We start from the raw sequence: 15,155 nt of genomic DNA, 5'->3' as shown, positions 1-15,155 counted from the left end.
AGCTGACCAGTCAAAGTTGTTTCCTGGAGGGTGGCCACTGTCGCAAGCTGACATTTTCTAGGAATGTGTGAGTTGAGAGGGGAGTGCAGGGTGGGGACCAAAGGTGGATAAGCTACCCCCAAAGGAGCATACTGTGTCCCCCAACAGAGGTATTATCCCTCCCCTTACACCCAATACCCCCAAATCTATCTATCTATCATCTATATCTATCATCTATCTATCATCTATCTATCTATCTATCTATCTATCTATCTATCTATCATCTATCTATATCTATCTATCTATCTATCTATCTATCTATCTATCTATCTATCTATCTATCTATCTATATCTATCTATCTATCTATCTATCTATCTATCTATCTATCTATCTATCATCTATCTATCTATCTATCTATCATCTATCTATCTATCTATCATCTATCTATCATCTATCTATCTATCTATCTATCTATCTATCTATCATCTATCATCTATCTATCTATCTATCATCTATCTATCTATCATCTATCATCTATCTATCTATCATCTATCTATCTATCTATCTATCTATCTATCTATCTATCTATCTATCTATCATCTATCTATCTATCATCTATCTATCTATCTATCTATCTATCTATCATCTATCTATCTATCTATCTATCATCTATCTATCTATCTATCATCATCTGCCTGTTTGTCTATCTATAAAGGTAAAGATAAAGGGACCTCTGACAGTTAAGTCCAGCCGCGAACGACTTTGGGGTTGTGGCGCTCATTTCGCTTTACAGGCCGGGGGAGCCAGCGTTTGTCTGCTCCACAGACAGTTTTTCCAGATCATATGGCCAGCATGACTAAGCTGCTTCTGGTGCAATGGAACACCAAAACCACAGCAGTGTACGGTAATGCCATTTACCTTCCTGCTGGAGTGGTACCTATTAATCTGCTTGCACTTTTTGGCATGCTTTCGAACTGCTAGGTTGGCAGGAGCTGGGACTGAGCAACGGAAGCTCACCTCCATTGTGGGGATTCGAATCGCCTACCTTTTGATCGGCAAGCCCAAGGCTCAGTGGATTAGACCACAGTGCCACCTGTGCCCCAATTGTCAATCTATAGACATATACAATAAAAGACATGTAAAAATGTTGAATCACAGATCACTAGCTAACTGTTACAGGTGTTGCTTTCTTAATTGCCTGCATAAACCTGGCAGCATAGTGTTTGTTTGTTTGAATCATAGAATCATAGAATCATAGAGTTTGAAGAGACCACAAGGGCCATCGAGTCCAACCCCCTGCCAAGCAGGAAACACCATCAGAGCACTCCTGACATATGGTTGTCAAGCCTCTGCTTAAAGACCTCCAAAGAAGGAGACTCCACCACACTCCTTGGCAGCAAATTCCACTGTCAAACAGCTCTTACTGTCAGGAAGTTCTTCCTAATGTTTAGGTGGAATCTTCTTTCCTGTAGTTTGGAGCCATTGCTCCGTGTCCGCTTCTCTGGAGCAGCAGAAAACAACCTTTCTCCCTCCTCTATGTGACATCCTTTTATATATTTGAACATGGCTATCATATCACCCCTTAACCTCCTCTTCTCCAGGCTAAACATGCCCAGCTCCCTTAGCCGTTCCTCATAAGGCATTGTTTCCAGGCCTTTGACCATTTTGGTTGCCCTCCTCTGGACACGTTCCAGTTTGTCAGTGTCCTTCTTGAACTGTGGTGCCCAGAACTGGACACAGTACTCCAGGTGAGGTCTGACCAGAGCAGAATACAGTGGCACTATTACTTCCCTTGATCTAGATGCTATACTCCTATTGATGCAGCCCAGTTTCTGTTTGTTTTAGCACATAAAGGTAAAGGTTAAGCTAGAACATGGTTGCTGAATCCCTGTTGGCAGAGCATTTGAAAGGACTGGTAGGTGACACTCAAGGCTCGGTTTTGTGTCTATGTCAAATGAGTCTCACCATCTTGGGGGGATAACCAAGAAAGCTCCTGCAGATGATCTCAGTGATCAAGGTGGGACAGGAGAGTTGAGGTGCTCTTTAAGGTACCCTGGACCTATGTTGTTAAGCGCTGTGCAGATTAATATAAGGACTCAGCAGTCAATGGGCAGCCAGTTCAGATGTTTTCTTCATCAATCATGGGCTTAACTAGATGGCTTCCAAGACCTCGTTCAGCTCTGTGATAATATAAACAAAGAGTATGCATTTTCAACTGAATCACACCCTCCCACCCAAGTATCAAAATGTATCCAGATTTAGTTGGTTTGGGCCACAAGCTTACATGTGCTTTCTTGGGAGTAAGCCCCATTGAACATACTGAGATATACACAGTGGGGAAACGCTACAACGCCCTAATAAGTTTGTACTTTCTGTGCAGAAAGTCCCAGGTTCAGTCCTTGGTATATCCAGGGAAGGTTGGGAGAGCCTCCTGTCTGAAATCCTGGTGAGCTGCTGCCAGCCAGTGTCGGTAGTACTGAGCTAGCTGGAGCAATGGTGTCAGACTCAGTATGAGGCAGCTACCTAGTTCCCCATGACTTACTTTTAAGTAAACTCACATAGGATTCTGCTGTAATCCCATTAGCGTTAACCAGTTGATTAAACTCTCTAGTTTCTGCTTCTGTTTCTCTCCTTCAGCCCTAGGCCACGAATAATTAATATATATAATTGCAACTGAAGGAAACACAATGGTATCAAATCCAATTTAAAAACAAGACTTTGCAACCAAATGCAAGCTGTCAGCAGAAACGTAACAGCCTCGGCTAACAACCTATCACATTGGAACTAGAATGTAGTTCTACTTGACTACATTCACGTTCGTAGTGTCCTTGATGATGACTCACAGCAGCTGGAGGAGCCACTGGGAAGATGACCACATTAGCCATATCTGGGCCTTTGTTCAAACCCTCAAGAAGTGGCTGGTGGTGCCCTTTGGGACTGGCATGGGGGAAAGTCAGGAAGACCAACAGTAGGTGGTGTCAGAGCCAATGACAGACAGAGCCAACTAATACTAATTTTATTCCCATCCTCCAGGGGTCAGCAAACTTTTTCAACAGGGGGCTGGTCCACTGTCCCTCAGACCTTGTGGGGGGCGGGACTATATTTTGAAAAAGAAAGAAAGAAGATGAATGAATTCCTATGCCGCACAAATAACCCAGAGGTGCATTTTAAATAAAAGCACACTTTCTACTCATGTAAAAACACCAGGCAGGCCCCACAAATAACCCAGAGATGCATTTTAAATAAAAGGACTCATTCTACTCATGTAAAAATCCGCGGGCCGGCGATTGAGCCAGATCTGGCCCCCATGTCTTAGTTTGCCTACCCATGCCATCCTCCCCCCCCCCCCCCGCTGAGTTCTGCAAGGGGATCACTGAGATTAAGGGAGAGGCAGCCCTCTGCTGTTTATAAATAAGAAAGCAGGCAGGTGGGAGCTGGGGACTGAGATTGGTGGAGCATCACTCGAACTCATTACTGTCCTCAAGCAGTTAGTGCAGGGGTGGAGAGTCTCAGGACATGGGGCCAAATGGGGCCCTCCAGGACTTCTGTTTGGACCCTGGGGCTCTTCCCAACTCACATCCATCACTAGCTATGCTTCATGCACTCATTAAATGGCTGTTCCGGGCTGGAATGTGTTATTGAACTCTGCTAAAGACTCTTGCTCAGTGCTTGGGAAGTTCATCTTAAAAAGGAATTAGTCCCAGTTCACCCCCTCCAAAAAAAAAAAAAAAGGGAAAATAATTCCATTCCAGTTGAATTTGGTCCTCAGCATTCCAAATGCCCTCAGCCTTCAGGGATTTTACAAGCTGCTAACCCCGCTCCACAGTGGAATGTGAACAATTGCTTTATTTATTTCTCCAAAAGAGTTGTGATTATTAAAAAGCATCATATTTTTTTCAAAAAGCTAAATATGGTGACTGCAGTGGCCACTATCAAACACAGTTAAGTTTGATGAAAACCGTGTGTTTGTGTGTGTATGTATGGTGGAATAAAAACATAAATCGAACTGAATTAAAATTTTCCCAAAGTTCTGCCATAACTCCCCCCCCCCCAATTCTGTTCACCTAGAATTTCTAGGAACTATTTCCAGGTGTGATTCAGAGATTTTTGAATTAATTCAGTGAATTCATTAATCTGAATTAGTTCACCCCAAGTCCTGCTATCACTTGCCTGGATGGAGGAGGCTGTGTAGAAGCTAGCCTGCTGTATGAAAGCAACATCTACGTTAACAGTTGCTCCCACTTTTGCCTCTGCTCCTGCCCACCATTGACACGTGACCCCTGGAGGGGTTTCTCAGAACCAAGTCTGGCTCTCAGGCTGAAAAATGCTCCCTGCCTCTGGATGAGAAACCCCAGAGAGAGTGGGCCTCTGTTTGGTGGCTGCACCCCCTTAACACTTCCTCTTTGCCTAGCCTCGTCACCCTCAATGGATTGGAAGAGATGGATGGATGGATTGGCAGCAGCCTTCACTGCATCCGCAGCTCCCTTGCCCTCTGTATGATTTAGAGCAGGCATAGGCAAACTCGGCCCTCCAGATGTTTTGGGACTACAACTCCCATCAGCCCTAGCTAACGGGACCAGTGGTCAGGGATGATGGGAGTTGTAGTCCCAAAACATCTGGAGGGTCAAGTTTGCCTATATCTGATTTAGAACCCTTCTTGCTCCTGCTGCTGTAGTCAGGAAAAATATATAGAATGCCCTCTTTTTCCCAAACAATCAGTGATTAAGAAAGGATCAAGCAGGCATGGACAGCCTGTGGCCCTCAGCGTAATTTCCAAAGCTCTCCACAAGCAACCAGTTCGGACTTCTGGTGAGAGCAATTCACTTTTGGCAGTTTGCTGCGTGGGGAGGAAGAGTGAAAGAAAAGGGAATGGGTGTAAGAGAAATAATGTGTGTGAGAAGGGGATGAGAGAGAGAGAGAGACACAGAGAGAGACGACACCCACTTTTGGATGTGGTTCCACCCACTGCTGTCTTTGGTCCTGCCCACTGATGGAATGTAGCCCCCAGTGGATTATCCCTGAGGAAAAGTGGCTCTGATGGGGAAAAAGACTGTCCAAAAAAGAAACCTTTTTTGCATACATTTTCACAAATGCAACACCGGAATACAGAGTGCGGATTTTCTTCTGTAACTTCCTCACAGCAGAGATAGTGCTTGACACAAGAAGACGCATGATGGTATTGCCTGTCTAATAATGCAGAAGACGTTTTTCTCTCTCGAAGTCTCAGCGGCGTGACAGCTTTTCTCATACCTGGGCAGAGCAGTTAAATTGTGTTTCAGGATGTGATGAAACTTTTTCATTGAGCACCAGGGTTCTGTTGTATTAGCAATTAAGATTAAATCATTCTGAATGAGGATATCTCTCAACCTTGTTTAAATTATAATTTAGCTACAGATTTTCTTGACTCTGAATATTATATATGCAATAAACTTGCCCGTCAATTCTGGACCCAAGAGGGTCCCTTAGGAGAATGTCACTGTTGTGCTTGGAAAGGCATCTTGAAGAATCTTCTGAAATGTGATAGTTTTGATTAGCCTCCCCACAATCTGATGCTCTCCAGATAGTACTGGAGTCCCTTGAGTTGGGGGGCTTTGGAGCAGTTTCAAGAAAGGTTAAATGAACTCCAGAATACTTTCATTTCCACTGGAGATGTTCCAGTTTTGGTTCTTAATTATATCAGCATATCCCCAAAGCTTGGCAGAATAGTTTTTAACATTTTCTTCTGATTCTAAAGACCAAAGAGCCTTGCTGGATCAGATCAAGGATCTACCTAGTCCAGCAGTCTTTTCTCACAGTAAAGGTAAAGGTAAAGGGACCACTGACCATTAGGTCCATTTGTGACCGACTCTGGGGTTGTGGCGCTCATCTCGCTTTATTGGCCAAGGGAGCCGGCGTACAGCTTCCGGGTCATGTGGCCAGCATGACTAAGCCGCTTCTGGCAAACCAGTGCAGCACACTGAAATGCCGTTTACCTTCCCGCTGGAGCGGTACCTATTTATCTACTTGCACTTTGACATGATTCGAACTGCTAGGTTGGCAGGAGCAGGGACCGAGCAACGGGAGCTCACTCCGTCACTGGGATTCGAACCACCAACCTTCTGATCGGCAAGTCCTAGGCTCTGTGGTTTAACCCACAGCGCCACCCGCAACAACTAATAGTCAGGGCTTTCTGCCATTGATCTTGGAGCTAATAAAGTCACCATCATTGTTAGTAGCCATTCACAGTTACGTCCTCCACGAATTTGTGTAGTCTGAGATAGTTCAAAATGGGATTTAGCATAACTTCAGCATTATAACATTTTTGCAAGTAGAATTTAGAATTCTAGACTGCAGCAATGGGCTGGCTCCTGGGAAATCCCCAAAATTTGAGTTTATAAGAGATTCATTGCATATGGCCCAACTGTCCTTATTTACCAAGAATGGCCTGTAATTTTTGTTGCCCATTCTTCCCTACTTTGTCAGTGTATTTGCCCTGGGAATGGGCATGGCATGTTAGAATGTTGCTATGCAAGGCTTTTTTTCCTAGAAAAAATGGTGCCAGAACTTGTTGAGTTTTTTTAAGGGACCTTGCTCCTAAAAAGCTTCTTTTTGCCCACTCGTCCCACCATTGCACTGCACCAAACCATCCCTCCGCCACAGCCTGCATCACTCAACACAGAGTGCTGTGCCAAGTGACGGAATACGTGCTGGAACACACCAAAGAGGTACGGGAACTCCGTTCCGGTGAGTTCTGGCCGAAAAAAGCCCTATTGCTGTGTAAGCCGCAACTCAGGACTCAGCTACATTAGTAAAGAAAAACCCCCAATGCTTTGGATGCATTATAAACATGCAACACCAGATGGTGACAGAGAGCAAAAAAAAATTATGCATTTTTTACATAGCGTTTCTTTTCTTTTATTATAATGATCTAATTTCTGACTTATTTATAGTGGTTTTTCCCCTGTGTGTAGATCCATCCTGAGTCCTTTGTCTTTGTGTGCCGTTCTGCAGGAAGATGGGGGAGCACAGGTGTGCATGGAGGTGCAGACCAATCCTTTTCACTCTCTCTGTGCCAAGCTGTGGGTACATGAGGCTGGCTTGGGAGGGGCAAAACTCAGGCTCCAGGGCAGGATTTGCTCCCAGGTTACAGGGCCAGCCCTCCCATGAGGCAAAATGATACAGCTGCCTTAGGCGGTAGATACCAGGAGATGTCAGCATCCCACCGATTGCCTTTAAATGAGGCTGCTCTGCACCTCCTAAGGTAGTCTTCTTCCTCAGGTACAGTAGAGGGCGATGCCCCATTGCCAGTGGTTGAAACGAGATTCAGCAGCCAGCCTGGTTAGATTGTTAGGTGTGAAAGTGGGGAGGGGGCATCTTGCCCTTCACCTCAGTAAAGGGGCTAAGCTCTGCCCCCACAGCTGGGGACAACAATGCTTCTTGAATACCAGGAGAGGAGAGTGCTCTTGTGCAGAACCAATGCCTGATGGTTTGGAAGTGCAGCCTCTGCACTGGTTTCTGGGATAGCTCAGTCAGCAGCGCTTGAGCCAGTGTGGTGTAGTGGTTAAGAGTGATAGACTCGTAATCTGGTGAACTGGGTTCGATTCCCCGCTCTTCCACATGCAGCTGCTGGGTGACCTTGGGCCAGTCACACTTCTCTGAAGTCTCTCAGCCCCACTCACTTCACAGAGTGTTTGTTGTGGGGGAGGAAGGGAAAGGAGATTGTTAGCCGCTTTGAGACTCCTTCGGGTAGTGATAAAGCGGGATATCAAATCCAAATCCACAAGACTCTTAATCTCATGATGATGGGTTTGAGCCCCACCTTGAACAAAAGATCCCTGCATTCTACAATTCTTTGAACCTTCTATGGTCTGCAGGGGAATTCGCTCAAGCCCTGAGAGGAGGGCTCAAGTCCCCTTTTGGCTTCATAATTTCCACCTCTTGCCTTTCCTGCCAAGCGTTCTGGTTTCCCTTTCCTTTTGTTTGCCAAAGCCATGTTGTTTGTGCGGAGTGCAATGCTCTAATAAGCTATTTCATACCTGCTGCATCCTGGCATGGCTGACAAGGAGGAAGGGAGGGGGTTAGACAATGCATCTGGAAAAGGTTATATAAAAATAGCAGCAGTGGAAAAATTAAAAAAGCTCACAGGAGCGATGATGTGTGATTCAGGTACAGTTTTAAAAGGAAAGCTTTGTGGAGGTGTTGGACGGGAAGGGAGGGGGAGAGCACAAAATGCTCTCAAGCCCAGTTCAGACAAAAGGGGAGCCTGTTTCCCCCCCTACAATGTGAGTGAGCTGTGGTGAGTCTTTGGCTTGCATATTCTCCTCTATCCTCTTTCATGCATGTGAAGGGAAAACTGGAAGCTTCTGTACCCGATTTTCAACAAAACAGAGTTACCTGTGACATACAAACACAGGGAACTGTGGTTTGATGAAACTCTAGTTAGGAAGAGCAAATGAAGCAGCCATTTCTAATCCTTCTAATCTCCAGCCTGGTTAGAGCACAACTTTCTGCATCCCTGAGCATTGGCCATGATGGCTGGGGCTGATGGGGGTTGTAATTTCAAAGATCTCAAGGGAACCCAACTGGGGAAGACTGAACTAGAGTTTGAAGAAACTACAGTTTTCCAAGTTTGGGCATCAGGTAGAACCGTGGCTTGTTTAAAACCATAAATGGAAGCTTCTGATCTCCTTGTTGCAGGTATGAAAAGAGGATCCCTCCATGTTATCATTGCAATTTTTGCTAGTGATGTTGCAAGGTAGCAGGTCCAAAATGTGAACTCTTTCTAGTTCCGAAGGTCTGGCCCATTTCACATGGATCATACATTACCCTGTTCCTTCCCCACAACCCTCCCTGCCAATTTCCCCCCACTTTCCCCATGCCTAACCCCCCAAATGCCTTCCACTGAGACATGGTCTCTTTCACAAGGTTCCACAGACAGTTTCCTGTGAAGGAGTGACCTTATCGTGGAAAGCCACTTGCATATCACCATCACCAAATGATAGGAAAGACCATCATAAAAGAGAGAGGGGGACACTGGTTTGCAGAACATTTGCACTTGCAAATTATCTGCATTGATACAAAGGCGCATGAGCACCCATAGAGCAATAAATAGTGCTAGGTTGGGGGTGGCTTGGTGAGGGTCCACAAATCCTTCTGATTGTGCTGCCTGAGCGGGGTTGTCCTTATGCCCAACAGTTTTTGACCACAGGTTTGGATGGCGCTGTCTGAATTCCACTGATTCTCCCCTGCATTACTCTGCTTTGACTAAAACACAGGTGTGGCACAAAAGAGGAGCCTCCCAGTTTGATAATGTATCAGATTCAGTGCTTAAATTCTGGTGTCCAGAAAGATTGTAATGTGTGTGTTCATGCGCTTTGGGAAGTGAGGGGACTACCCAGTGGAGGTGTCCTGCCCCACCTGCCTGTCTTCTGTCATGGGATGGCTGGATTCAGAGGAGTGGTGGGAGGCACCAGCTTGGGAACCCCCGAGGGAAGAAGGCACAGAGCCCAGGGATGGGATGGTGGGATGACAATGAGTGGTCAGAGGGCGACGAAGAAGACTAGGAGGAAGAGGTGCCGGAGGCCGAAGAGGTAACAGAGTTTAGTGAGCAGGAAAAGGCTGCAGTAGGGAGCGGTCCAGAATCAGAGGCAGAAGTGAAGGTATGAAGAGGGCAGAGCAAAGATAGACAAGATGAAGGAGCCTCAGATTTCTTGGGAAAGGACTGAGGGAGGAGGAGACTTAGAGAACTGTGAGAACACATTGTGTCATTGGGGCAAGAGCTACTGGGAAGAGTTGCTGTGCTCCATAGATGTGGCCTTTTGAATAAAGAGTCATCTTCACTGGCACTGTGTGAGTTATTACTAACTCGCTCCTAGCTCCCACCCCTGGCATCTTACGTCCAACTGAGCCAAGGAGGTGGCACTGTCTGTCATCTTCTTCCTCCTTAGTCTCAGGGTTGCCATTTTCAGAACTCAGCAGGGAGGGAAAGAAGGCAAAACTAGAACAAGTTGTCTTCCCGTTATTGGCTCTGGCGCCACCTGCTGTTGGGCTCCCTGTCTTCTACCCTCCCAGTCCCAAAAGGCACCAGCCACTACTGGACTGGCATGGTGCTAACCTGGGAAGACAGTGAATGAATTCTGCGTCTGTAGCTGACAACCAAGCATGTCTGCTGAAAACCCAGGTGTTTTTCTGTAAGGAGACAGCACCCCTGCAGGCCAGAAGCAAATAGCCAGTTGACAGGAGATGCATTGTCAGCAAATCTCTTCAGAAGCCCAGTTGAGTAAAAATAGCATCACCGAGTGTCCTTGGATGGACAAGACATGTGTTGCATTGCATCCTGGCTGAAGGGCTGGGAAATGCGGCAGTTGGCTTGAGCAGATGGGAGTGTCAGCATTTATCGGATCCGGCCTGTTAGGGACGAAGGACTGGGCTCTGAAATCACACAATGAGTGGTAACGGGAAATATGTAAACATGCTTAGCTTCCACCTAATCAATGTGACTTATGCGCTTTGCTGCAAATTGTGTGTTTTAACAAATTCTTTTGAGATCTTCGCTCTCCCTATTGCTTAATGGGTGGACAGCCTAGGAGGGCTGGTACCTGTAGGCAGGGAAACAGAGACAGGTGGTTGGTCTGAAAGTTCAATATAGGTTGTGTGGCAAGTTCCTCACATTGAGTATCTAGGCCGCAGTTGGCAGCTTTAGAGGAGCAAGTTGAATTCTACTTGAATACCTGTGGTGCTGGGAAGCTGCAGTACCACCCACTGGCCATTTGTGGCAGCAGTGCTGTGGTGCTGTAGAAAACAGGGAGAGCTGCTTAACATGGGTTGTGCCAATAAAAAAAAAATAGATTAAATAGATAAGAGGGTAGTCTGGCTTGTGGAGAAGAGCAGATCAGTCCAATCCATTTAATATACCGGTACTTAGAGCTAAAACTGAACTTGGACCAAACCTGAAATAGTTTTTGATGGAGTAATGAATACTAAGTCGGATAGATGATCAGAAAGAAAGGAGATTTTGGAGGTGACCCCACAAGAATGTTTGAAAGAAATTCAACCCCTATTCCAAATTGGCATATGGTGACATAAGCACCCCTATGATAGGCAGTAAAGCACCCAGGTCTTATTTATTTATATTATTTAATAATAAGTGGTTTACAACCTTTATCATACAATACAAACCATAAAAAGTGTTTGCTTGATTCCTTAGTCTTGATGCCTTTTCACATGAAGTAACTTCAGCCTTACAGCAGCAGATGCAGCTTGGGATGCTGTGAAGTACCAAGCAGATGCGAGCAGAACTGGGACAAATACCACAGCCCACCTTAAGTGGCTACCCACCTTGCTTCTACTCTCAGGCACCCTGCCAGCCTATTGGAGCCCCCCCCCCTTGGACCAGGGCAGGACCAGCATAGCAAACGACATCAGAAATTTATTCATTTTAGAGCAGGGAATTCCAAAGCTCTCATCGGTATCGGTGTGCCCGCCAGTACCTTCTATGGTGCCTGTGAAAGTAAAGATCCCATCAAAAATCCACAATGCATGAGAGACTGTTAGCTTTTCCTGTTTAGTTCCTATCTGCATTTGCTTGGCCTCTCCTACATACCTCCCACGGTAGCCATTTTGTGCTGTGCCACACCCCTACAGCAGCCGTTTTGTGACTGGTGCCCTCAGTATTTTCTCAGAATTGCAGATGTGCCCACTGGCTCCAAAAAGTTGGTGACCCCTCATTTAGAAAGTAGGTAGAGAGGCCCACTGGGTCTGTTTGTGCTTAAGAGCATGGGAGTTGATCCCTCCCTATGATCCAAGGGATAAAAAGATGATGCCAGGAATGCTATTTTGAAGGTTGAAATCATCTGGGGTGGCTAACACCCCAGAGGACAGGATCACACTTCAAAACGACTTTGACAGATTAGAGAACTGGGCCAAAACAAACAAGATGAATTTTAACAGGGAGAAATGTAAAGTATTGCACTTGGGCAAAAAAATTGAGAGGCACAAATACAAGATGGGTGACACCTGGCTTGAGAGCAGTACATGTGAAAAGGATCTAGGAGTCTTGGTTGACCACAAACTTGACATGAGCCAACAGTGTGACGCGGCAGCTAAAAAAGCCAATGCAATTCTGGGCTGCATCAATAGGAGTATAGCATCTAGATCAAGGGAAGTAATAGTGCCACTGTATTCTGCTCTGGTCAGACCTCACCTGGAGTACTGTGTCCAGTTCTGGGCACCACAGTTCAAGAAAGACACTGACAAACTGGAACGTGTCCAGAGGAGGGCAACCAAAATGGTCAAAGGCCTGGAAACGATGCCTTATGAGGAACGGCTAAGGGAGCTGGGCATGTTTAGCCTGGAGAAGAGGATGTTAAGGGGTGATATGATAGCCATGTTCAAATATATAAAAGGATGTCACATAGAGGAGGGAGAAAGGTTGTTTTCTGCTGCTCCAGAGAAGCGGACACGGAGCAATGGCTCCAAACTACAAGAAAGAAGATTCCACCTAAACATTAGGAAGAACTTCCTGACAGTAAGAGCTGTTTGACAGTGGAATTTGCTGCCCAGGAGTGTGGTGGAGTCTCCTTCTTTGGAGGTCTTTAAGCAGAGGCTTGACAACCATATGTCAGGAGTGCTCTGATGGTGTTTCCTGCTTGGCAGGGGGTTGGACTCGATGGCCCTTGTGGTCTCTTCAAACTCTATGATTCTATGATTCTATGATCCCATTTGAGGCATTTTCCACATTTGCCTGAAACATACAAGGGGATCTGATTCATTCTGGGGACGACCAATCTTATGCTCAGTCAACCCTAAGGACAACTGTTTATATGTAAGTGCTTTGGGGACCCGCAGCCACTACAGTCACCAGGAGACTTCTCCCTTACTCTGTCATATGAAGCCTCATTAAGAGGCAAATCTATGAACCAGGGTGTCTATCTATTCTCCTTCAAAGTGGTTGCATCTGTAGTTCCTTGTGGATTGCACAGCTTGCTCCATTTTAATTCTGATTAAATATTTAAACAACCTGCTCCTTGACTCAATGAGCGGTTTGTCTTCCTTGGCAGTTTGCCCAACCAGGGAACCAGGGACAGCCACCAGGGGTCTGATTTGCATCTCGCTGAATGCTAGTCTAAGCTTCCATGGAGCCAGTGGAGTAACAAGAAGGGCGAGGTGTCGATTGAGGCTGCAGGGTAAGGACTGGGGGAAGGGGAGCTTTCTATGAGAAATGACTGAAAGCTTCCTTGATAAGCTAAACCCAACCAGAGAGGAGATCAGCATTGTGAGAGGCTCCTTCCAGAAGGAAACAAATATTGATTCTCTTTTAGATGTGGTTCTTTCAGTTTTGGAGGTCATAAATTAACACACACATGTTCTTAACAACTGGTTCCAGTTAAGGGCATAAGAAGATCAGACCAAGACTCTCCTGTAAGCCACGGGCTTTTGGATGCCTTCAGTACCTGCCTTCCTGAATGTGCATAGTGAATGGGCCTAGTTTCAGTTGCTTAGTGACTGCAGGGTGCGTTTTCCAGTTATTTATTTATTAATTACATTTATATCCCAACGTACCTCCAAGGAGCTCAAGGTGGCGTACGTAGTCTTCATTTCCTCTCCAAATTATGCTCACAACAGCCCCATGAGGTAGGTCAGACTGAGAGACACAACGTGCGTGCATTCTTACAACACTTATGTTCACGCCTTGTGCAGCTGCAGGCCAGTCGGTGTTCCTGGGTGCGTAAATTAAGAACATATGTTCCTGGACCATCCACTGGGGCCTTCTGTGAGATTTCTCCTACCCCCAAAAGGCGTCATGTAGAACTAACGCTGTGCCTGTTCTTTTCTTGGTAGAATTAAGGCTGCTTCAGGTGTGAAGATAATAGACATCCGAGTCAGTGATCCGGACCAGTGGGGAGTTCAACAAGACGTGGACAATGGGAGGACACAGACCACTGCCACCATTGTATGTGAGCACATCAATCCAAATGCAGAGAGCAGGTAAGAAATCCAAGCTGAGCTGCATGCAGCTGCCATTTCTAGTTAAAAGACAGTGGGGGAAAATTCAGATGCTTTTATTGATCTTTACCCTTGAATAGGAATCAATTTCTTTTTGTATTTCCAACATGAGCACAGCTTTCGAGTGTTGGAAAAATGTTCCAGGACTGGGGGCAACAAAGAGTCTTGTGGTGATGTCTTAAAGGCTAACAAATGTCTTATGGCATAGATGTTCATGGACTAGTGCCTGGGTAGTTTGTCCCAGTCATAGAAGCACAGCAGCATGGCTTGGATTCCCTTTTCTTGCCCATGGAGTTGTCCAGCAGGGCAAGGAGCTGACCGAGACAAGACTGCTGAAATATGCAAAGAAGGTGTTCTGCCTAGGAGCTGGGCACAAGGAGATGTTGCACCAGCAACAAGATAAGGATGTAATAGCTGGCCTGGCTGCTTCTCCAAAAGTCAGCCAGCAGTAAATCACACCATTCAAGTTGGAGTTAACTATTTAATAGCATCCCCTGGGTAGGGATAGATGACTCCTTCAATCTTGCTTTCCCTCATTTTTCCCGCTTTAAGCTGAGTTCTCTACATTTCAACATCAGTTTGCATTATTTTTTAAAATATATTTAAAAATCCTCATAAAAATTCATCTACAAATTTATACTAATATACACATCTTTGTATGCATTTTGCATTTTTGCACACACACACCCGACATAATCCGTGGTTGTATGTTTCGTGAGATAAGCATCATTACACACACTCTCATCTTGGTATCTGCATTTTTCTCCATATTATTTGGCTGGAGAACTGCATTGCAAAATCCAGAAAAGCTTGAGTTTCGAATGATGGCTGTGTTTCGATTCACACACTGTTTTGGAAAGATGCACCTTTAAATGGAAAGAGAATCAAATTTCTGCCCCCATCCCTACCTGTTGGACAAAAGGTCATTTTGAATCCTGATTCTGTCTTCTGTGGCATTGGACTGAATATCTTCCCCAACCCTTCCTCCCTGATGTTGGAGGGCTGCAACTCTGGGGATGATGGAACTGGCACCCAACACCATCTGGAAGGCAAAATTTAGCTGTCCCTTGCCTGAAGTATGGACTTTGACTGGAAACCTGTATAAGGCACCATTTCTGATCCCTCTCAAATCATTCTTCTGCCCCTCTGCTTTATCATTTGCCAACCACAGCTATGGGATGGAATAATGTTT

At 45.6% G+C, this 15,155-nt stretch overlaps 1 protein-coding gene and 1 long non-coding RNA gene across 3 annotated transcripts in view; one reads left to right on the top strand and one right to left on the bottom strand.

Moving 5' to 3' along the window:
* Window positions 1-15,155, bottom strand: part of LOC307205131 — a 469,056-nt gene that overhangs the window by 37,914 nt on the left and 415,987 nt on the right. The window lies entirely within an intron of this gene.
* Window positions 1-15,155, top strand: part of TMEM132B (transmembrane protein 132B) — a 389,071-nt gene that overhangs the window by 159,170 nt on the left and 214,746 nt on the right. For both annotated transcript variants that reach the window (XM_079956515.1, XM_079956514.1), the window contains one exon: window positions 13,799-13,945. Coding sequence is in view for 1 of the 2 variants with exons in the window: in XM_079956514.1 (XP_079812640.1) it covers window positions 13,799-13,945 (147 nt within the window). In the remaining variant the exon portion in view is untranslated. The remainder of the gene's footprint in view (window positions 1-13,798; window positions 13,946-15,155) is intronic.

The sequence above is a fragment of the Podarcis cretensis genome (genome assembly GCF_951804945.1).
Source record: "Podarcis cretensis genome assembly, chromosome: 16".
Classification (NCBI taxonomy): Eukaryota; Metazoa; Chordata; class Lepidosauria; order Squamata; family Lacertidae; genus Podarcis; species Podarcis cretensis.
This window is presented reverse-complemented; position numbering and strand designations above follow the sequence as displayed.